General features: G+C 29.3%; 1 protein-coding gene across 1 annotated transcript in view; it reads right to left on the bottom strand.

The window, feature by feature from the left end:
* LOC123292844 overlaps nucleotides 1-24453 on the bottom strand; it is a gene marked incomplete at its 3' end in the record, with an annotated part of 140590 nt that overhangs the window by 70330 nt on the left and 45807 nt on the right. The window contains exons 2-5 of the mRNA XM_044873557.1: nucleotides 22822-24071; nucleotides 21718-22677; nucleotides 21593-21651; nucleotides 13051-13253 (exon numbers count right to left, since the gene is read on the bottom strand). Coding sequence (XP_044729492.1) covers nucleotides 13051-13253; nucleotides 21593-21651; nucleotides 21718-22677; nucleotides 22822-24052 — 2453 coding nt within the window. The remainder of the gene's footprint in view (nucleotides 1-13050; nucleotides 13254-21592; nucleotides 21652-21717; nucleotides 22678-22821; nucleotides 24072-24453) is intronic.

Below are 24453 nucleotides of genomic sequence, written 5' to 3' on the forward strand. Positions count from 1 at the left end.
TGTTAATTGTTCATCATTCAATCAGAGATGAATATGGCTTAATAGAAAATTCTACCCATATTTTTTTTTTAAATAGGTTCTGAAATCTAAGTTTACTTGAAGTAGATATTTATGTAACAGATTTAGGATATGATTATTTAGGGAGCTAGTTTGACTACACAAAGGAATAACTGAATATGCGGAACCATATAGAATACATTTATTTGAGATGTTGTAAATCGTAAAGTTTGTTGGATATTAGACTACATATAAATAGTTGATTTTAGATAAAATGAAAAATATACTACAAAAGAAATGCAAACAAGTTGATTTTAGTCAATCAATGTCGAAAATCTATCTATGTATAAATCAAGTTAGATATATGTATTTTTTTTATTTTTGAAAGAATATTTTCCCTTTTTTTTATAATTCAAAATTACTTTTTCTCGATTGAATTTGTGTATCCTGTATTTAGGAAATATATATCAAAGTATACTAAGTTTAGTTCCAAGTTTGTAACCCAATTTTGGTATAGGTGTACGTAAAATCACCTAATTTGTCCATTTTTGGTGATCGATCCGTCTGTCTGTGAACAAGATAACTCAAAAACGAGAAGAGATATCAAGCTGAAATTTTATAGCCTACTCATCAAGACGTAAAAAGTGAGTTTGAGTGCATGAGCAATATAGGTCAATTGGGTCGAAGGTCCGTAAGACCCATCTTGTAAACCGTTAGAGATGGAACAAGTTAAGATGTAAAAAATGTTCTTTATAAAAAAATTAAAAACATTTAAAAAATTTTTTGTAAACGTCACTGTTTTACTCGTAAGGGCGCAAATTAGGACAAAACTTTGGTGTTCATTTTCTTCAAGACTATAAAAGAGAGGCAGTTGAAAAATTGCAGGTAGCTTAAACTAGATATCTTGTAAATTCTAGAAAATACTTTGTGTTGCTTTTTTGGCCATATTTGTGTTGCTTTTTTAAAATTTTCTAATTTATTAATGTAAGCACCGACATTCAACACTTTTTATGTATGGTATTTCAACAATAAATTCAGTCAACTTGACAATTTTTACCCAAGAAAGGTGACAACTAATAATGATAAAAAATGTATTAAGAAGCAACAGCCATATAAAATAAATGCGATTGAGATAACAATGTTTTTCTGGCAACATTATCGTGTCTCACAAAAATTATTGGATATCTATCCAACTAACAATAATAAGTATATATTTCACATTGGAGCATTACAACAAAATTATTTACAAAAGCATTATAACGGTAATACTGGAGTAAATCTAAGCAAAAAAAGGCTGTTATATGGATTAAAAGTTCGAGCAGCGAAATGCTTTGCAAAAGCATTGTATCAACGGTATTATAATAACAAAATTAAATTGGTTACCAGTACAATCTCGATATATAATATTATTTGTTTCAAAGTAATGCCGATAAAAAAATAGGTGAAACTTCATTTCCTAGATTTGTTTACATATTTTGCTTTACAAAAAAGTAACACATCAATACATAGTATCAAGCAAAGTCACTTTGTCTGTCTGTCCCTAATCCCTGTGTATGCTTAGATCTTTAAAACTACGCAACGTATTTTGATGCTTTTCTAATAGAAACAGTGATTCAAGAGGAAGATTTTTATGTAAAAAACATGCATAATATAATAGAGTAAGGGATTGAAATAGGAATTGAAAAGGATGTGCTTCAAAAAATAAAAAATAAAAAGTTGAGCATCGATTAAGCTCAAATATTGACAAGATATACATCCAGCTTCAAGGATTGTTTTTATCTATTTTTAACCTTCGGGGGGTGGAATTGTGGAGCGGGAAATTGGGGATGAATAATCGAATATTTTCAAATATACCCAAATGGGGAATCAAATAAAAGAGCATGACCTGTACATTACAAAACTGTATTCCCTACGCAAGGGGATATGAGGAGTGAGATGAAAGTGAGGATGTTGCCCAGTAAAGCGGGTAGTTCACAGCTAGTTTATTTAAATATAAAAATTCGATATATTTTATCACTCAACAACTAGTAGAAACCATAAAACAATTTTACTTAACATTTCTCATTATATGTGGATTATTAAGGATTTTCAAGATTACAATACTCTTACAAATATATATACTGATTAACATAAATATGTGAATGTTTATAATTAGAAATATATAGAATTTTAGACCATGCAACAGTTATTTATTTAAAACTTCACGCAAATAACTTTTACTCTAATATTTCAAAAGTTTTTTTTTAATTTTGTTTTGTTAAGTATGAGTAGCAATGAGAGTTTTCATGAAAAACGAAATACCATTAGCACGATATTTATTTGACATATTTATAATAAATTAAAATTATTTTTTGTTCAAAATTATTAAAATTTATTAACTTAGGAAGAAAGATTTGTTTTTCACCCCGAAAATGGAAATTAAAAATTTTATGATACATACTTGAAAACTTGCGTTAGCATTGTTATAACAATGCTGTAAAAAAATGTGTTTGCGTATGAAATAATTTTTGAAAAAATATAACTATTTGAAATTCCAGTAATGGGGATGCTTTATAAGTATCAATCTTATTAAATAAAGATGTTGCAAAAAAAAAAAAAAAAATGAGTGTATGCAAATATTTGAGAATTACATGAAAAAATTTTGAGGGTGATTTCTGTTAGAAATCAAATCTAATAATTTAACACTGTAAGGGATATTATAAAATTTACCTGCTTAAAAAAGGCACTCCAAAAGATTACAGACCGATCTGAGTAAGGATCGGTATGTAAGGAAATCTAAAGACAATAATTTTATAACAAGGATCTGACATACATTAATCACACCGGTATCCAAAGCTCGTTTCCGCTATATACTACTCCAAATAAAAGAATCACACAAAAATTCTTTAAATAAATATTCAAAACCATACAACACATTATTATACGATAATAATATAAATAGCACGTACTTGGTGCAAAAAACTGTTGGAATAAAATTATACAAAACCACATATGAATTTAGTGCCAAATTTTCTTTGGGCAAACTATATACCAGCATATTATATGTATTGCATTTATTATTTAAATTGCTTGTTAAATGTTTTTGCATTTTTGCATATTCGAATTCGAACTAGAACAAAGGAGAAACGTTTATACGTATATACAGTTTTTTCGAGTAAATATGAAGATCGTATCTGTAAGCATATGATATCATATAAGCTTATAGGTGAATTTAAATCACTAAAACGTTAATGAGAAACGAGATAAAAATTACAGTCTTGAGTATCAAAAGACAACCGATAGATATTTGCGAGGCAGACGATAGATTGTTTAATCAATGCAATCAATGAAACGAAACTTGTCGAAACGAAAGAAAGCTGTTATAAGTCGATATAACAGATAAAAAATGCTGCACTGGTTTGGCTGATATTGATAGCAGACGCTACCTATTAATAGTTCTATGAATAAAATTTCGTATAAATTTTGTATGTTTTCCTAGATCAATTTTTTTGACATTATTCTTCATTTTTCCAATGTATACGCCTCTGTCCATAATAATTTTCTTAGTTAGAACATCGGGGCTTGATTATCTTCCAAAATTTAGACAAAATTTATTTCGATAAAAGCTTTTTGTTTAATTATACCTACATGAATTGAATTCACTAATTAGTAAGTTTTAAGTACAGAATTGTTACTGATAAATGTAAAATTTTAAAGAGGGGCTTGGGGATCGGAGACCGAATATTATTTTTCAATAATCCATACAAAATATTTTGTTCTATTTTCCTACAAAAATAATTATCAGAATATTAATAAAAATCTAAAAATTAAAAGCAGTCAATGAACCAACAGAAACATAAGCAATTCCCACTTATGAAGGTTTAGTTTAAAGTCAAACCTATTTATAAGAAAATGGAAATGATAGTCATTTATTAATCGTACAACGGGTACACGTATAGCTATCGATACAAATTCATAAATCTTACCATCAAAATTTGATTTTTGTATTGGGAAAATCACTAATGACATCACGTAATAAAAATAGAAGATCAGTCATGAAACAGTCGTAAATCATAAAAAAAGTAGTGGTCTATGAAATATCTTGACCATTAAAAGAGTAGGCTAATGTTTATCAGACATTTCATTCATAAGTTTGAATAGTATTATTGTAAAATTACTTAATAGTATTAATGTACATCTATTTATTCAACGGGTGTTGAAGCCCCGTTTAAGCATGTTATCCTATTTTTATTCCACCGGTTGTCACATACCAAAATCACAAAATTTTAAAGTAGATCACAAAATTGGAAATAAAAGTGCTCTGCTGCGATAAAACGGGCGTTTACTGTATGTGCATAATAAAAAAAATGAATATTTTGATTAATTTTCAAACAGCTCTAATGTTTGTATACTTTATTATTCTTTCTACAGAGTGAATTTTGGTCAACTATGTATAGAACGATAATTACTCTCTTTCTCTATCCCATTCAAGTCACCAAGACAGTAAGAGAAGGATATGTTCTGCACGAAGACTTCAAAGAACTAGACAGAATAAATACATTTCCATATACAGTTGAACGGAATGCAATCTTACTATACAGAATGATCGATTTACATCTAGGCATATAAATATCACGAGTATGACAGAGTACATGCGTTAAGCAATACATCTAAGTAAGATGTATTATAGGTGTTATATGAAATTGCAAAAGTGACTTGTATCGTATATATTATCTGTTGTAGTTCATCTATTCAACTAAGAAAACTCCCACTCTCCAAGCGTCTTACAACTATCTCAACGCATATCGAAGCTTCAACACATGTATATAATTGTATATAATAAATCTCATTTAGATGCATTGCTTAACGCATGTATTCTGTCATACTCGTGATATTTATATGCCTAGATGTAAATCGAACATTCTGTATACCAAATATTTATATTTTTGAGTATAAAATGACAATTACTATAATAATAGAACAAATATACAGACATAAGACAATATTGTGAATTAGAGTGTGATTAATATTGTGGAACGGTTTTCTTAAAGTACATTTATAAATATAGAATTCGATTGTAAATACAAGACGCTCCAATAAAACCAAATATAAATTCTTTTGAAAATTTTTAGTGCCACAAATGTACATTAATATACCATCAATTCCTTTGTTAATTACAATTCTAAAACTTCTATTTCGTTTTCTGTTACCTGGCGATATCAAATGTGAGCGAGAGAAAAAGTGGTGGAAATACAACGCAGAAATTGTATAATCATATTTCCCGTTGCTTCGACCTTGTCGTTAAAGTTACATCATACTGATTACTACGTTTCAACGTGCAACTGCAAAAATTTAGATTAAAATGAACCATTCTAGTCCCAGCTAAAATGGTTTATTTTAACTCCCGAACTAAAAAAAAGGGGTGTTATAAGTTTTGCCGCTATGTATGTGTGTGTGTGTGTGTGTGTGTCTGTCTGTCTGTCTGTCTGATTTTGTTTTTTTTTTTGTTTCGTTTGATAAGTAATTTAATGGAGAGTGTTCTTAGCAATGTTTCAATTGCGAGTTTATTATCTCTTTTAAATTTTTTTTGTCATACACAGGGACATCACATTCCTATTCCATCAGTCCCGTTTTATTAGTTTGGGTACCATATGAAGAAATTTTGTAATGTTTAGTTCTTTAAGATAAATAACAAACGAGCAATTCGGTAAAATAAGATAAAGACACTGTTTTTTTAGATCAAGGTTTCGGATAAGTCTCTAGCCAATTTTTATGTCGCATCGTCAGATTTTCCATATAACTTTATCAATTTCTATGATTTACCCCTCATTTAAAAGCTTATCGTACCGGCCAATTATAAAAAATAGAATAGACTTAGTTCTGTTCTGTTTGTAATTTGTATATCATATCTGTAATAAAATTGCCCATAAATAAAAAGAAAATAACTAACTACTGTTGATATTTTTCAGTTATATATTATTTCTCTAGCCTTTTTATAGCCTCGGGAACCGCACTGAAGAATTCCGGACGGGTCGAGTTAGTATGATGTAAAATATGTGGCGGGAAAATACGACCTTAGTAGCAAAACTCACCGTTTTTTTTTGCTACAGAGAGGTAAAATGCAATAAAAATTTATCCATTTACGTGCAAGAGTATATCACATGTAAGGCATACGTGGGTTTTTGATTAAAAAAAAAAATTATATTCACGTAGTGTGTACTCATATAATATACAAAAGAAGCCTCACTTACGAGTCTGAGTAAGAAAAACGGTAAGAAGAAGGAAATATTATAAGGTAATAATTTTCTTTTTTACAGAATACACAAAAATATTCAAAATGTAAGTATATTGTATATGAACATTATGATATTTTGTTTTGGGAATATATACATATATACATTTATGTACATGTCGGAAGGATATCAATTTTTACGATTATGATTGTCTAGTATTACCGGTAAAATATAAATGGGTTTTTCGAGTCATTCAAGTCATATATTTACATTTTATCATAGATAAAATATGTTGTTACATTAGAAAATATAAATATGCCTGCCTAATCTGATGCATACATCAAAAAAACATTTTTAAAGACATGCTTTTGTGGTACTCAAAATTAGAAAATAATAATAATCTATGTATGAGTTGCTCATAAATGATTATTAGAAAAGCAGGAGGCTCTCAACTTAAAATATCAAGGATAAATCGGAGCGCTTCAAGTTTTTATTAATAGTCATGTATGAGTAACTTATTCGTTGTGTGCGTAGTCTTGGTAGGGACAATAAAATCGATGCCAGCGCTCCCAGTGAAAAATTTTGGCGTTAAAGGAGGCTGGCGTTAAATGTTATAGTGAATGTCAAATTAAAATTATTGAAAAACACTAATTACAATTACATATGTGCATCCATACAATTCTATAAAATTCTATAATTAAAGTAGTGTATCGTTACCATGGAAACGCCTCCAATAAAACTCACACACGGTGCGAATAGAAATAATTATTTCTACTTTTGAGTAAAATAAAAGCTTGTTTTTTAAAAAGTAATATATGAATATAATAATAATATGAATTATATATATATATATATATATATATACGGGGTGTTCCAAACCACCCGTCCAGGCTGATTATTCTGAATAGTTTTCAAAAAAAATTGAAACGAAAAAACACGTATCAAATATTTTTTGAAACTCTATCTAACCATACCAAAAACACCCTCCACCCTCAACCCCTGTTAGGGGTAGGGGGTGTAACTTGAAAAAATCAAATGGAAACCCCTATTTTTTTCTGCAGATTTGGATTCTTCAGAAGAAAAGACAAACATTTTGTCTAAAAAATTTTTCCCGATTTTCGGTAGATCGCGCTACAATCGACAAAAATCGTTCTTTTAGATTTGACATAAGAATTGCGCCGTTCAATGAAAAAAATCAAAACGAAAAAGTAAAAATAAAAACACAAACACACAGAACCAAAACAAAAACAAAACAAAAGCAACACAAAAGTTAGAAATTCAACGAAAATGAAAGAGAAGCGAAAATGTCGAATTGCGGTAATTGAGGTAAACCACTAGGCAATTGGGAGGATGCTAAATAAAGCTCTTAGAAAGAATTAGATATGAATCATTTTAGATTTAATTGTTTTTCAGACTTTCCAAAATAAATAAAAACATTTTTACAAAAATAATTTTTCTAAATCATAATAAAATATGAAAAACAAAAACAGAATAGTCTTTTCTTCAAAAAAACAAAAACAAAATTGAAAATAACTATTCTCGACTCAAAAAACTTTTCTCGCCTTCACTTGAACTGCAATTCTAATGGAAAATCTAAAAGAACGATTTTTCTCGATTGTAGCGTGATCTACCGAAAATCGGGAAAAATTTCTTAGACAAAATGTTTGTCTTTTCTTCTGAAGAATCCAAATCTGCAAAAAAAAATAGGGGTTTCCATTTGATTTTTTCAAGTTACACCCCCTACCCCTAACAGGGGTTGAGGGTGGAGGGTGTTTTTGGTATGGTTAGATAGAGTTTCAAAAAATATTTGATACGTGTTTTTTCGTTTCAATTTTTTTTGAAAACTATTCAGAATAATCAGCCTGGACGGGTGGTTTGGAACACCCCGTATATATATATATATATATATATATATATATATATATATATATATATATATATATATATATATATATATATATATATATATATCAAAGTATATTAATTTTAGTCGCAATTTTGCAACGCTTAAAAATATTGCTGATACGAACAAAATTTTGCCTCCAATTGCAGCTTTCAGTTAAAGAGTTAATATATTTTTTTACTCCTGGCTACAAGATGTGAAGAAAAAAATGTCTTAGATCAAAGATATAAATCGTTCGTTGGTGAAGTAGAGTTGACATAATTCTAAATAAATTCGTTTTTGTTACTCCACTTTAAATTGATGAGTGCTGACTTAACTTGTTAACCGGAAGGATTCTTTTATTCGAATCGATAATTTCATTGTTTTTTTTTTCGGTTTTTTAAATAATTTATTATTGTAAATTTTTTATATTGGCAAACAAAATTTTAGTAGTGAGTATATCCAATACTTGGGCAGTAGTTATGTTGGTTGTAAAAAATGCATGAACTGTTGCAATTTATAATATCAAATATTTATAACAATTTATAACTTACCTGGTGTACTATTTTTCAAATGACAAATTTATGTAATAAAAATTTTATTTATAAATAATTTTCAATTATTTCAAAAATTTTAAGATAAAATATAAATGAAAAAACAAAAAGTTCCAAAAATGTGTCAAAAACTTTACGCCCGTATAAATTAAATTTAATTTTCAAAAAATTATTCTGAATTATCAGGGTAATACATAAGGTAGCCCTAATTACACTTGAGAAAAAAAGATTCGCCGCGACCATACATTAGACGTCTCCTCAAAATGTTAAAGGAACAAAAATAATTCAAAAAAATAAGAAAAATTCTTTAATTAAAAAAATTTAATGCAATTTTTTTTTTAATAACAATAATTTAATTTTTAATATATTTATTAAGTAATTTTTTTTAAATACAAGCAATTAGTTTTAAATTGCGTGTTAAATTTAATAATAAACAAATAATACCAAAAAACAAGAACCCGATTAAAAATAAACAAAAAATTTTTTTTATTACAGGTTACTCACACCATTTATGGTGAAGGAAACAATCGTAACGAAAATATATTTACTTATTTTATTGGTAACTATAAAAAATAAAATTATTACATACAGCTCGAAATAATTTCATAAAATGCACATAGACATGAAACTCTTCCGCAAGCTTCATACACCTGATGTCAGAAAAATATAATGGAAACATAATTTTCTAGATCTGCGGTTATTTATTATTGATGTTTAACTCCACACTCATTTTGTAACAGGTTAGTTTGTTTCAAAAGAAAGGAAATATTTCAACAAAATCACTTTTCAAAACTTCGATTAATAATTTAATTTGAGTATATTTTCTCTCTAATATAACATCAAATTTCCAAAAATTTCTTTTTTTAACCCCCGAACCAAAAAAATAGATCTAATAAGTGTGACCGCTGTGTCTTTCGGTGGCATCGTTATTTTCAAATGAATAGTCCGATTTTTTTTCGTCTTGTTTTAACGACAATTTAATGAATAGTGTTCTTAGCTATATTTCAAGTGCGGGTTTAGGGTTCCGTACTCGAAATAATTAAAAAAGAGACGATGATCGTCAAAATTGCTTCAGTTTGGAGAAGGCTATAAGGAAAAATGGTAATTTAATGAAGAGTATTCATAGCTATGTTTCAAGTGCGAGTTTAGAGTTCCGTACCGGAAACATTTGTCGCGGGTTTTTTTAATTGTAAGTTTCAATTCTTAATGTAATTATTTTGAAAGCTCGCCATTAGGAAGTGGCACATATGATAACTACAATTTACAATATTCAAACCGAGTTATTAAAAAAAATACGACACATCAGAGCTAGACTAACGGGGCGTAAGTGTTAAATTAGTTCGTTGCTGTAGGCCATTACTTTTGGAGAATTAATGCGCAATAACTTTTCAAAAAAGGCTAAAAGAACACATGTTAAATAATTTTCTTTACTCACGCAGCAAAAGTACTCTTTTTTGTTTACACTTGTTGCACAATTTACTAAAGTAATGCTACCTAAATTTCTTGTTTTATTTCAAAATACAATCTTCCGTATTGGTGTATAAGAAAATAGTACCAACAATTTTTGAAAGTAAATTATTGTATCACAAGCATAGTCTGCAATTTCATGTTCTAAATATTAAATAAAATCGATAAAATATATGAAAATAAAATAATTTTATTATGCGATCGTAAACATCAATTTTAATCATAAATATTTTATGAGTTTTTCTTTTTAAAATAGTTTTTCCGTCACTCGGGAATTAGACAATTTTTTATTTACAAAATTTATATTTATTATGGTTTTTTTCTTTTTGGATTCTATATGTCTGGTTGGCTATTAATAAGAAATCTAACAGGCGTATAAAGTGTAGATAGTACTAACCAATGAAGAGGGTTAGAAAATTTATGACTGAATGTAGAAAATAAATTTAAACGCGTTTTATTAACAATTTTCATGTTTTACACGTTTCAATTTGTTTTCTTCATATCAAACAAGAAATACGCGAAGAAAATTTCGTTTCAATTTGAAAATCAGTATTTTTTTCTAAATTGATACATAAACTTCTACTCTAAAACTCTGGAAAAACGCAGATTGTACTTGCAAAATCAATGTTACGAAGTGGTAGTTGTTAAAGTTGCATAAGGATGCACAATTTTTCGGCGCTTTTCCTTTGGAGTGAAACGATAGCAATTTTCTTGACAGTTTTATTTTGAAAATGCATCAAAAAATGTTAGATATCAAACCTTGTTTATATCTATAATACTCAAAAAAAAAGTTCGAAATAATCTTTATAGCGCATGTTTCCAGTATCCTTCATACCAATATGTCAATATTCGAAAACACGTACAAAAATTTAAGTCCTCATACATTTGTTCATTCTAATGGATTTAATTTTTTGGACTTTACAGTACAAAACAGTAAAAATATGTACATTAACCGCAAATTTGTTACAATTTCGGTCTTGCGTGTGCCGTTATTTTTATATTTTTTATCAATACCAAGTAGTTACATTTTGTAATAATTTTTCTTGTTTACCAAGAAAAACAACATGATTAATTGTACTCGGAAAATTCACACGAAAGGAAAATATATGAAACAAATAATCTTTTATTGAAAGAAAAAAACATAGGAAAACTATATAAAAAAAGGTCATTAAGATGTATTAACATCATTTTTTATAACATGCTAACGGGTGTTGTAATAAAAATAAAAGCTTCTAATATTTCTTAGGTCCCTTAGCCCTTAATTTGTATGTTACATTTATTTATACTTGAGAAAGCTATCTCGTTTATTTGTTTAGATAGAAAAAAGATAGTCACTCATGGAGACTGTCGACAGAAAAGAAAACTTTGGAATAACTGTGTTTTTTTTAAAACTTTTTTATAGTATAGGTATGAAGATTGACCCAATTGATATTTGTAAATTGAAATTATTAACGTGTAAATTAAAACTATTATATAAAAAACAAGTGAAAAAAAAAACAATTGATTGAGTTAATTGTTGAAATACCATGCATAGACAGTGTTGATTACTCACATTACACATATATACATGTCACACATACGTAACTGATATCCCCATAATACATACTATACAATTTACGCCTAATTTGCGCCCTCACGTGTAAACAGTGATGTTTACGAAAAAATGTTTCAAACATTAGTTGTTTATTTTTTGATAAAGAAGATTTTTTACATTTAAACTTTTGTTCTATCTCTAACGGTTTTCAAGATTGATCTAATTGACCTATGTTGCTCATTTACGAACTTGACCTCACTTTTTACGTCCTGAGTACGCTGTCAAAATTTCCGCTTGATATCTTTTTTCATTTTTAGTTATCGTGATGGCAGACAGACGGACAGACGGACAAACGGACAGACGGACAGATGGTTAGACATCCGAAAATGGCCTAATAAGGTGATTTTATAAACACCTATACCAAAATTTTGTTCATAGCATTATTATTTTTAAGCATTACAAACGTGGGACTAAACTTAGTATACCTTGCGTATTACATATATGCATGGTATAAAAATGCCATCTATGAACAGGAATCAGAAGGTACTACAGACCAGAATCACTTAGTTAAAAGTTAATTGTACAGCTTTAATGATTATTACGTAGGTGTCGTTTTTTTTGATTGAGTATTCTATTTTACGGTGTTATATCCGTAGCTATTCATAGTATGTTGATGACGCGAAACCATAAGATTTTACCCTACCAAATATTATTCATTATACATGTATTACTTCGTAAAACGCACCTATATTACACTTCAAAAATTAGAAACCACTCTTAAAGAACTTCTACACGCAGAATGCTCGATTGATAACTTAAAAATGATCGATTGATAACGTAAAAATGCTCGATTGATAATATCTGTGTAATATTTCAAACTTCAAAGTGTATTTTCTTGTAAATTTATTAGCCTTTGCTTCATGTCAATACGAAACTCCAGTTTAACGTAATTTTGATTACAAGGGTAGTTGCCAGGAGACTTGCTGAGCATTCTGAGTAAAATCAATTCCATTTTTTATCACCGGAAAATTTCGATTAAAATTTAAAAGTGTTTGCTTAACTTAAACAAGAAAGCGATGTCATTTCCACTCTTACTTGGAAGGCTTCCAATTAATAATATATGTATAGAAAACCTAGTTTAGACAAGAGGTTTAAGAAAAATGGTGTCTGTAGGATTATGCCAGAGCTACAGTTCAAGACTGTAGCGTGAAACTCTAACAGTGAAATGCATAATTGGCCGAAGATAGTATAGGAAAATGAATTTTTTAGACACCTTTGGGTATGTATAAAAGATTGCCTTCATATAAGTTGGTTTATTTGATTTTCACGTTCTATTTGATAAAAAATAAATATTCTAAATAATAATAATGAAAATAAATTTTTAATAATATATTTTTTACTTACCGGTACTCTCGATCTCTATGCCAAACCGCAATTTGTATACGCTTTGTCATATCTGATTTTGTCAAAATATCAAAACAAAACATTTGATCAAAATGTGGATTTGTGGAATTTTTATGGACGGCTGTTCGATGTAAGCCACCGGCAGACCGTTCCTTTGCTGTGCTATCATTTTCACCTCCACTTGTGCCAGAAATTAACGAAACCTATTAAAACAAAATAAAATTCATTCAATTTACAAGTTATTGATTATAAGTAATTCTAAAAAATAATAACTAATTTAAGAAGATTAATCTTTGGAAACGTGATTACCAGAAAATCTATTCTGACCATCAATTATTATATCAGATGTTTACGAACAAACAAAGAACAAGAAGTGTCGTGGGAACCCGGTAGAAACTATGTTCCTTTCGATACAAAATTCTGTATTATTGAATAACTAGCACAATGAAAGAATCATAATAAAATTGTATTTAATTTTTTTTTCTTCAAGTTTTCGTTTATCAAGAACAAAAACTAGACATTTTCTTATTAATTATTGTTATACAAATATAATGAAATCAACTTTATGATCATGTTTTTCAAAACACTATCTATGAACAGCTATCAGAAGTTATCTATCACAATCAATTAATTTTACAGCTTTAATTATTAATACATAAGCGTCGTTTTTTCTGTTACACTATATTTTGTTACCATAAAAATCATATATATTTGTTACACAAAAAATTATTACAATTTTTTTAGTCTAGCCTCTCAGCCCACAAACAAACCAGAAATGTGCGATAAGGAACATAGTTTCAATATATTTTCAAAGCGTTGGGCATGCCGTAACAAGCATTGTCGTATGAGGAACATGTATCCAGAAACGGTCTCCTTCAGAATTACACGTGTCAGAACTTTATAAAATAATTTGCATTTGTGGCGTATGTGTTGGGTTTTCGAATAAATGTTTTAAACTCAAGTTGTTGTTTTTTTTATTAGAAACATTTTAGGTAGAACAATATTTTTTCGGAGATACCGAATTTTTTATAATATTACAAATAATGCATATTCCCCGTAACACAAAAAGATAATTTTGAATGACGAACATAAAAATAAAGTGGACCTTCAGATATAATATACAACCACAAGGAAAAAATTAAATGAGACCTACCACTCAATTTTATCTTACAAAAATAATAAAAATAAATGGTGAATGAGTCCATCGTTATTATAAATTTTATAGAACAACATAAAGTTATCTTTCCTTAAAAAATATTCTGTATAACATTGTTAAATATATAAGTATGCTTGTATGTTTAGCCTTTATTTCAAAAGTAATAATATTATGTTGTCCTTATGTATGCCAGAGATAGTAAGTTTAAGTCTAGATTCCATATGGCACATAAAGGAAATACCGTGTATCGGCAATGTTGATTACGCAATGGTTTGTTTTTTTGCGTCATGTAAGAAAAGAAAGATAGTCACTCTTAGGGAGCCACACATACACACATAGCTGATATTACCACGTAATACATACTAAATAATTTGCGCCATCAAGGGTAAACAGTGATGTTTACGAAAAAATGTTTCAAGCCAAAGTTGTTTATTTATTTATAAGGAACATTTTTTACATTTAAACTTTTGTTTTATCTCTAACGGTTTACAAGATGGTTCCTACGGACCCAATACTTAGTATACCTTTATATTTCATATAAACATGGAATAAAAATAGAGTGATTAAGAGAATAATAATTTTATCGTAAAAAAGCGTGGGGTGATGTAAGAAAAGTTATTATAGAATATCTCAAAAAGCACCCTACACTTTTTTACGATCAAATGATTTTTTTCTAAATCCCTCTCTTGTTTGAACTTATGGGCATTATTTTCAACTTTTTAATTCAGCTACTTACAAAAGTATGTTTTTTTTTACATTTTTAAACTATTATTTATTATCTTATTTCAAGTTAAGCTTGCTACAAAAACGTGTTATTTAGTATTTTTAAATTTTTATTTATTAACATTATATGAAATTTCATCAATCGAAACATAATTTAATTGTTTTACCACCAAGCCTTGATAAGTGTGCGAAGTTTCAGCTCAATCCAACGTTTCGAACCTCAAACCCTTTCGAAACGTATGACATTTTTGCTTAAAGAGATGGACTAACAGACAGAGGTTTTAAGTTTATATTATTTACCAGCTCTTTTTTGCTTGAAAGCTTGTAAAATTTTGTAACAGATTTAATTATAAGTAAAAACTTGATTTTGAAATTATAAGATTTAATGGTTAAAACTTTGTTTATTACTGAATAAACTCACGTATCCAATATAAATCATATGAAAGTACATGAATAAAATGTTTAACATCATGTATTCGCATCGTGCATGAGTTTTATTTCAGGCGTTTCCAAGGTAACGACAAAATACTTAATTAATATAATTTTATGGAAGGGCGTATAAGTTTATGATTATATTAAAAGTTATGTACTATTTTCTAACAAATTTAAATAATTTCGTCTTTTATTTTCACAATTTCTAATGCAACTAATTTAATAAGTGGTTATTTTTAATTTTAATTTATCATTAACTATACCATTAACATGTAAAAAATTGAAAATTAGTCATAACAACCATATTTAATGTCAAAATTATCCACTAAAAGTGCCGCCGTCGATCTGATTCTCTCTATCATGACTACGCATAGAGTCAATAGAAGACTTTTAAATAAAAAATCACAACTTCTGTGTATTATTGGTCTGTTTCACCAGAGAACTTTTGATTATTCTATGAGATAATAATAATGTACAGAATTGTAACAGGCACACAAATATATACCTATATTGGTAACACTACATCGAAATGACGCAAGCAACCTCCAATACATATTGAAATACATTCTATATAGAAAAAAAAAACCGAAATTTTTATTGGGTGAAACAACCAAACGAGTTCTTCTGTAATTAAATTCTCAAATCTTATCTAGAGGTTTAATTTTATATAATAATGAGATTTTACCTCCGTTTTCAGATATCCTTCTAAACACAGACCACCAAAATTTTTATTAATCAAAGTTTGCCTTTATAGATCAATTCATAGGGTGTTTGGAGGAAAGCAAATTGAATGAAAATTAGAAATTGGTAGATAATGCTCCTGTTGTCGATTTTTTTATAGGAATTAGGCCGATATTCGCTTGGAGTTCATGCAAGAAATTACACAGATATAGTCCACCATATAGTTCTCCTGGTAACTGTCAAAAATGTTCAAGGTCTGTTGAAAATTCGAAGTCTCGAGACAATAATTCTCTAGCAGAGACCCTATAGTGTTAATATATTCAATCGCGGAAACAAAACACTACAAACAGTCAAAGTTCGAAAAATTTGAAACAGTAAGACCGATTTGAATGCGGTTTTCTGCATTCGATTCGTTAGAGCGGATTTATAAGAAATTAAAAATTTACAATTTGTATAATTAATATGCATTTTATAATTGCATTTTAAATTAACCGTAAATATACTAAAGTCATAATTCGGTTAATTGTGATGAAAATAATTCCAAACTTGTTATAAGGAGGATTTTTAAAGGTCGTTGAACGCGATTATTCCGACAGAATTGGTCTCCAAGGTACCTGGTGTTCACAGTGAACGGTATTCTCTGTCCACCCTTTGCACCAGGTACCTTGGAGACCAATTCTGATATTCGTGTTCAGTGACCCCTAAAACCCCTTAGAAACAAGTTTGGAATCATTATGATCACTATTAACCGAATTGTGAATTTAGTAGATTTACGGTCAGTTTAAAATACAATTATAAAATGCATATTATTTATGCAAATTGCATATTTTTCTCTTATAAATCCGCTCTAACGAATCGAATGCAGAAAACCGCATTCAAATCGATCTTACTGTTCAAATTTTCGAACTTCAGTGCTTCCTTTTCACGACAAATTTTATTCACGATTCCTTACCGAAAACATTTTATGTAGACAGGTAGCATGAAACCATCAAATATACCAAAAACAACGACCACTCAATAATACCATACACAAACACGTTTTTAGATGTTCTTTTAACAGACGCTACCATCCGGGAAACGTTTCATTTATGTCAGTTAACTTTACTATAATTTATAACTAAAAAACAAAGTAGAAAATAGTTGATATTATATATTTCGTATGCTATTATTATCATTTTGAATGACTTTATCTCTCTTTCAAGAGCTTTTTTTTTATTTGAACAAAACCAAAAAAGCATATTGAAGTTTATTTAATTATTAGTAGAGTGAAATTACGCCTTGTGTATGGATTAAAAGTTCGAGCAGCGAAACTTTGAGGTTTTTCTTTCCACATCAAAAAAAGTATTTTTTGAAATTTTTTACTTTCCCGGAGTGGTGCAACATGTTTAAAAAACAAAATGGCGTCAAAAATGGAATTTTTTTCAGAAATTTTATCATTTTTATTTTATATTCGCAAAAGCAGGCATCGGTGCATATCCAAATTTGGTAGGTTTGTAGTCCATGTTAAGAACTACTCCTCATAATTTTTTGGTGGGGTTTCGTCCCTTCCCCTCCCAGTTATATATATATGTATACATACATATGGTAAAACAGTTCATTTGACTATAACTTGAAAAATATTCGATTGATTTTAATGAAACTAATATCAATAGTAGGTTTTATTACTTACAACTTTCGGTTAAAATTTTAGCGAAATCCGTTAAATAGTTCGGCCAAAATTTTAAATTTAGGAAATTGTTTAAAATGGCTGCCATTTTATGCCATTTTGTCCTACGAGGTTAAATTTTTTTTTAAATTGTAGCATTTTTTATTATCTTTCGATTTTATAATAAGTGTCTTACCCGTAAAATGACTCCTTGATCCATATTTTTGCGAAAAACGGAAAATTTAACACTTTCTGGAAATAATTGTTTGGGGGGTGTATGGACTGGCTTTGGGGGGTGTTTTTTGCTTTGGCATGAGAAAACTATTTTTAAAAGAGGTCTATATGGTTTAAAGCAAAATTTTTAAGTTTTAACCCCCGCGCTGTAAGGGGGAAGGGGTGTATGAAATAAATGTATCTTAAAAGATTTTAAAAAGAGGTCAAAATAGTTTAAAATGCTAAAGTAACCCAAAATTTTAGATGCTTTTATTAATACAGTACTTTTTACAACATCCACCCCTTCCCCTCCCGCATTCATATTTTTTGCAAATTCAAAATTTTTATGACGTATAAAGGGGTTTTGGGGGTCGCTGATCTCGAACTTTTGGCCCAAATAAGTACACCCCCTAAAAATATTACAATTGTTTTTGATAATCTATTGCAAAATTCGAGATCAGCGACCCCAAAAACCCCTTTATACGTCATAAAAATTTTGAATTTGCAAAAAATATGAAAGCGGGAGGGGAAGGGGTGGATGTTGTAAAAAGTACTATATTAATAAAGGCATCTAAAATTTTGGGTTACTTTAGCATTTTAAACTATTTTGACCTCTTTTTAAAATCTTTTAAGATACATTTATTTCATACACCCCTTTCCCCTTACAGCGCGGGGGTTAAAACTTAAAAATTTTGCTTTAAACCATATAGACCTCTTTTAAAAATAGTTTTCTCATGCCAAAGCAAAAAACACCCCCCAAAGCCAGTCCATACACCCCCCAAACAATTATTTCCAGAAAGTGTTAAATTTTCCGTTTTTCGCAAAAATATGGATCAAGGAGTCATTTTACGGGTAAGCCACTTATTATAAAATCGAAAGATAATAAAAAATGCTACAATTTAAAAAAAAATTTAACCTCGTAGGACAAAATGGCATAAAATGGCAGCCATTGTAAACAATTCCCTAAGTTGGAAATTTTGGCCGAACTATTTAACGGATTTCGCTAAAATTTTAACCGAAAGTTGTAAGTAATAAAACCTACTATTGATATTAGTTTCATTAAAATCAATCGAATATTTTTCAAGTTATAGTCAAATGAACTGTTTTACCATATGTATGTATACATATATATATAACTGGGAGGGGAAGGGACGAAACCCCACCAAAAAATTATGAGGAGTAGTTCTTAACATGGACTACAAACCTACCAAATTTGGATATGCACCGATGCCTGCTTTTGCGAATATAAAATAAAAATGATAAAATTTCTGAAAAAAATTCCATTTTTGACGCCATTTTGTTTTTTAAACATGTTGCACCACTCCGGGAAAGTAAAAAATTTCAAAAAATACTTATTTTGATGTGAAAAGAAAAACCCCAAAGTTTCGCTGCTCGAACTTTTAATCCATATAACAGCCTTTTTTTGCTTAGATTTACTCCATTATATCATAACAAAAATATAATGTTTTAATTTAATATTCTTCTAAATGAATAAAATCTAAATTAGTTACTAGTTTGAAAAAACGTGTTTAGAATATTTAATATATAGAAAAATGAAGAGGTTCTTTCGACATATATTATTTCGGTGCATGATAATATGTTTCAATGTTACATAATCATCTGAAAGCTTTTTAAGATTTCTTAGACTATCAATACCGAATCAATTTTTAATCAGAAAAAGTTTTTTTTTTTAATATTTTGTATTTCGATTGATTAGTACAAACCCCTTAAGCCAGTGTTGAATTTATAGATAATTGGGAGGTCGAGTTCGTAAATGAGCAGCATAGATCAATATTCCTTATAAAAAAATAAATAACTTTTGTTTGAAACATTTTTTTGTGAACATCACTGTTTACCCAGGTGAATGTGCAATTTAGGTTAGGAACATTTTAAAGTATGTATACAGATTTTGTATATATTTTAAATTTATACGTTACATATATTATGTATGTGCTTGTTTGTTATAGTATACATGTACTATATCCACTGAGGAAGTGAGAAGAAAAATACTTTTTGTGTAAGAGTGACTATCTTTCTTTACTTACACGACGTAAAACAACAAACGATTGCGTAATAAACACTGTCTTTACATGGTATTTCAACCATTTACTCAATTATTTGTTTTCACTTGTGCTTTTTTTTAATCTTTAAAAATAAGTTAATATTAAGAAATGTCACACAATTCAGCCTTGAAGACAAAATATGTTTTTATAGAAAATTTGTAATTTAATTTTTTTAATTAAAAAGGCAATCAAACTGAATGGACATATTTGAAATTATCGTCTAAATTATTTTACTAATGTTTTTTTTAAATTATTGCTCAAAGGCTTATTATGTTAATTTATTTCCTTTCATGATTTTGGATAATATTACTTTATTGACTTTAAAATATCCTGAAACCTTCCTTGAATGTAGTAGGTATGTCTTAAATTGCGTCTCTTCCCAATTTTGAATTTCAAAGTTAAGATTGCATCGAAAAATTTGAATTCTCAAAGTCTTTCTTCCCAAATTAAAGCAAATTTTCAATTTCAAATGTTAGTTTATCAGGCATGGGCAAAAGTGGTTTAGAGAAGACACTCAGACTTCTGTAACTAACATACTAGTAAGACAGTGATACCCTAACCAGTGACAACCAAAAATACGAATAAGACAGAGAGACAACATTTGTTTTCCACCTATCTCATTACTATTAAAGAACCTGAGACAGGTAGAAGAGTCGCATACTCGTCTCGCTTCCTTCTCTACGAGTAATGCGGACTTGCATAAAGAGACACACAATAAAGTTTATGGCACACAATAAAGCTATAACAATGGTGACTTCGGCTTAAAATAACTCGCCCATGTCTGGTTTATACGATGTTTTTTAATATACAACAACATTGAAAAGAAAGAAATAAAATCAGCCTTAAAACTATAAAAATGTTCTTTTTTATTTCAAACAATTTTGAAAAAGCATTATATGAAATATTTATTACATAATATCACCATAAACCAAAAATAATAGCAAAAAAATAAAGTCAGGCATTCTCACCGGATATTAGAGAACTAGAAATAAAATCAATGGTCAGAATTTTTCTGGCAATGTTTCAAAAAATAAATAATAATAACAATAATAAATTAAACTTTTGTAAACTGTAAATCAACTGGCAATATATGGAATGTCTTAAAAATTCTTAATAATGGATGACTCGAAAGTTATTTCGAGTGTTTAAAAACGGTTCAAAATTAGTGGTAAGGTGTTGGTAACATTCAAATTTTACATTACCACAGTGAGAAAATTAATGCTAAAAATTAGTCCCATGCTCGTTTCTGGAGAGCAAATATTTGTGGGTATTTTAAGTGTAAATAATTTCAGAGTATATACAGTGTGTCGCATTTAAGATAAAGACATCCTCATATTTTCGTTATTTGAAGGAATATCAATTTGAAATTTTGCATAGTCATACAAGGTGATAGGTCACATTTTATAAGATACTCAACCGAAATCTGAACTTTTTAAATCCAGCCTACTACAAATAGACAAATAGGTCGATTTTGTGCAAATTCAAAAAAACAATGGAACAAATTTTTTTTCAGAACAAATAAAAGGTACCTATTGATTCTTCGTGATAAGTATTTAAAAAATATCCTAGAATATGAAAAATATACTCCTTTTAAAAAGGGAAATTTGATATAAAAAAGAAAAAACATACCTTAACGTAAGCATTAACTGATTTTTCATTCGGTCGATAAAGGTCCTTACAGCCAATAACTGCAATAAGAAACAACAAATTTACAAATTATAATCAATTTTTCAAGTTAAAAAAGAAATTCTTACCATGAACTAATAATCTACCATGTTCATATCGCATTGATAAATTAATGGATCCTCGTGCCGTAAAATTATCCTTCGATTTACAGCGTCTTACTACCGGTGTACATTTTTCACTACTCCTAAGATCTAGATCTAAACTAGAATCAGGTGATAGAAAATCTAAGCACCTTCGTGTTCTTATTTTCTTATCATCTAAAACAGGCGTCCAAGGTTCGCTGTATGGCGTATCCATTACTTCAAAACTTCTATCTTGTTTCTTTTCTAACGCACACACGGGTGGTGACGGAATACCATTTTCTAATGTTAAACCAAACATCTGTGATCGTTCTGGATCAATAACAAATGTATCCGATAGCACTTTAGGGGATAATTTTCGAGCAATACGTCGTTTCTTAAGACTAGACAATGGTGTGCCAGGACTAGGTATGCCTTCAGGTAAAGTTAACATGTTTTGTCGTGAATTAATTTTTCTATATCCGGGAAATAAACTTAGTGGCGTTTCTTCTAAGTTTTCTCTTAATAGTTGTTCAATATCTAAATCACTTTTCGGCGTTAAGGGCTCATCAGGAAGTACAATTGGTCGTCTTTTCAACTGCATTTCCTGATCAATTGAAATTAAATTATAGTTTGAGCTTTTTGTGATTGAATTATTTTGATTAACGTTTTTATACGCTGAATTTGGACTTGGTATTCCATTGTCCAAAACTAATGCGTTATTGTTTGCTTCCCGAAATTCAAATCGTTTTCTTCGTACACATTTTTGCCGTTTAAGCGTAAACCCACCATCGGAATTATCTGTGGAATTTTCTGTGGCTGAATTACTTCGTTTTATCCCTTTTCGACTAGAGCAAATATTTAAATTTTCAAAACTCAATTTAGATGGAGTTTCGCTTAATTTATGTTCAGGTGTTTTCACTTCCCGCTCATTATATATTTCTGGACTAATATCAGAATTTACTACTACTTTTGCATTCAATATTAAATTATTAGGTTTTGGATTTGAATTTTTTATTTCAGATTGTTTCTTTTCTTGTTCTAAATTTACATAATTATCCTCTTGCGTTTCATTCAAATCATTTTCTTTTTTCGGTGTAGACTCTTTAATGCATGTTGTATTTTCTAAAATTTCTTCCACCATTTGATCCAAAGGCAATCTATCAAATTCATCCGATTTTAAACTATCGCTTAAAATTTTACTAAATCGCAAATCAGCAAACCGATTTGCAAGAGGTGTAACAGAAATGGAAGTTAAAGGTTTTTTCGCTTGTTTTTTTAAGTTCGTAAATTGCATTCCTATATCTTCTGGTGAAGCAACCGATGAAATTTGCGTTAAAAAATCATTAACGTAATCAATTTTCGATTTTTTAATGGAAGGACAATTTTCCGCTAAAATTTCATTATTAAAATTTGGTAAAATTCCTACACTTTTATAAGGTGGTAACATAGATGGTCCTTGTGGGGCGGCTTTACTTATACCTAATAAACTTTGAGTCGGTCGCATCGGACATGGAGAGTATTCAATTTGAAAGGTGGGTAACGTCGATGCATATGTATTTGGTTTTTCTCCAGCCAAAGTATTTTCAATTATTTCTACAGCAGGGGGTGCTGGTTTACTTTCTCGAATTTGTTGTATAAATTCTTTTCCGGGATATGTATTTAAAACATTTTTACTTGGTATGGGTAATTCAAAATTTGTTACTAACGATCGTCGTGTTGCTTTTTTTATAACTTGTGGTGAATTTGGATGACGTAAACATAATTTTTTTGTCGTTGGTGTATTTTCATTGGTATTGGTGAAAGGTCTATGCGATGATGGCGGTGTAAATGTCAATTTATTCCTAATATCATTTGTTTCGGACCGTTTTATTGAAAGATATTTATTCTCGTGGGGTTGACTACGACATCTTTTATTACAAATAATATTTCTACCGGGAGGTGTGTTATTCGTCGGTGTAATATTACTCACGTCACGCAATGCGATCGTATCAAAACGTATGTACGATATAGAATCTTTTGTTTTTGGTGTTGAATTAAAAAATTGATTTTCCTTGTCCCATTTTTTATCGCTCCCACCGTCGTCTGCTCCGCCACCCGCATGACTATGTCGACGATTTAACGCTGAAGATGGTGTTTTTAATTTATTGTGGTTTTTATTGAATGTATGCCGCCGTTGTACACTAGATGCCGCTGTGTTGTGTTGTTGTGAATGTCGTAGACCTTTTGGTGTCTTTCTGTTAGTGGTGTTTTCCTTACTTGTTTCACATCCACCACTTATAGAGGGTAGCTGTGTTGCGGTAACAGTTGATGTACGTTTGTTCATTACCGTCCACTTTAACATTTTGTTGAGGGGTCCAGTTCTGTAAACACAATAAAAATATACTTCATTAGTAATTTATAATGTACAGAGTGTGTCATAATACAAATTAATCGTTTTTTATACTCATTTTTAAATTTGTTTTTAGCCCCCGACTAACAAACGAATGAAACAATTTAATTTTTCTTTTGAAAAGTGATTTGATCGACAGTGTTCTAGAACATTTCAAGTTCGAGCTTAGCTGTTCGTACCCCATAACAACTAAACAAACAAACAAGAAGTCAAAATTGCTTCGTCCGCTTAGGAGCTACAATGCATCGATCAAACATGATTCTGTGTCAGAGCTATCTTTAAATTTTTAATTTATGTGTCTTAACCTAGATCAATTTTGTTTTTCTCTTTTTTGTCTGTACAACTACATCAAA

The sequence above is a fragment of the Chrysoperla carnea genome, chromosome 2 (genome assembly GCF_905475395.1).
Source record: "Chrysoperla carnea chromosome 2, inChrCarn1.1, whole genome shotgun sequence".
In the NCBI taxonomy this organism is placed as follows: domain Eukaryota; kingdom Metazoa; phylum Arthropoda; class Insecta; order Neuroptera; family Chrysopidae; genus Chrysoperla; species Chrysoperla carnea.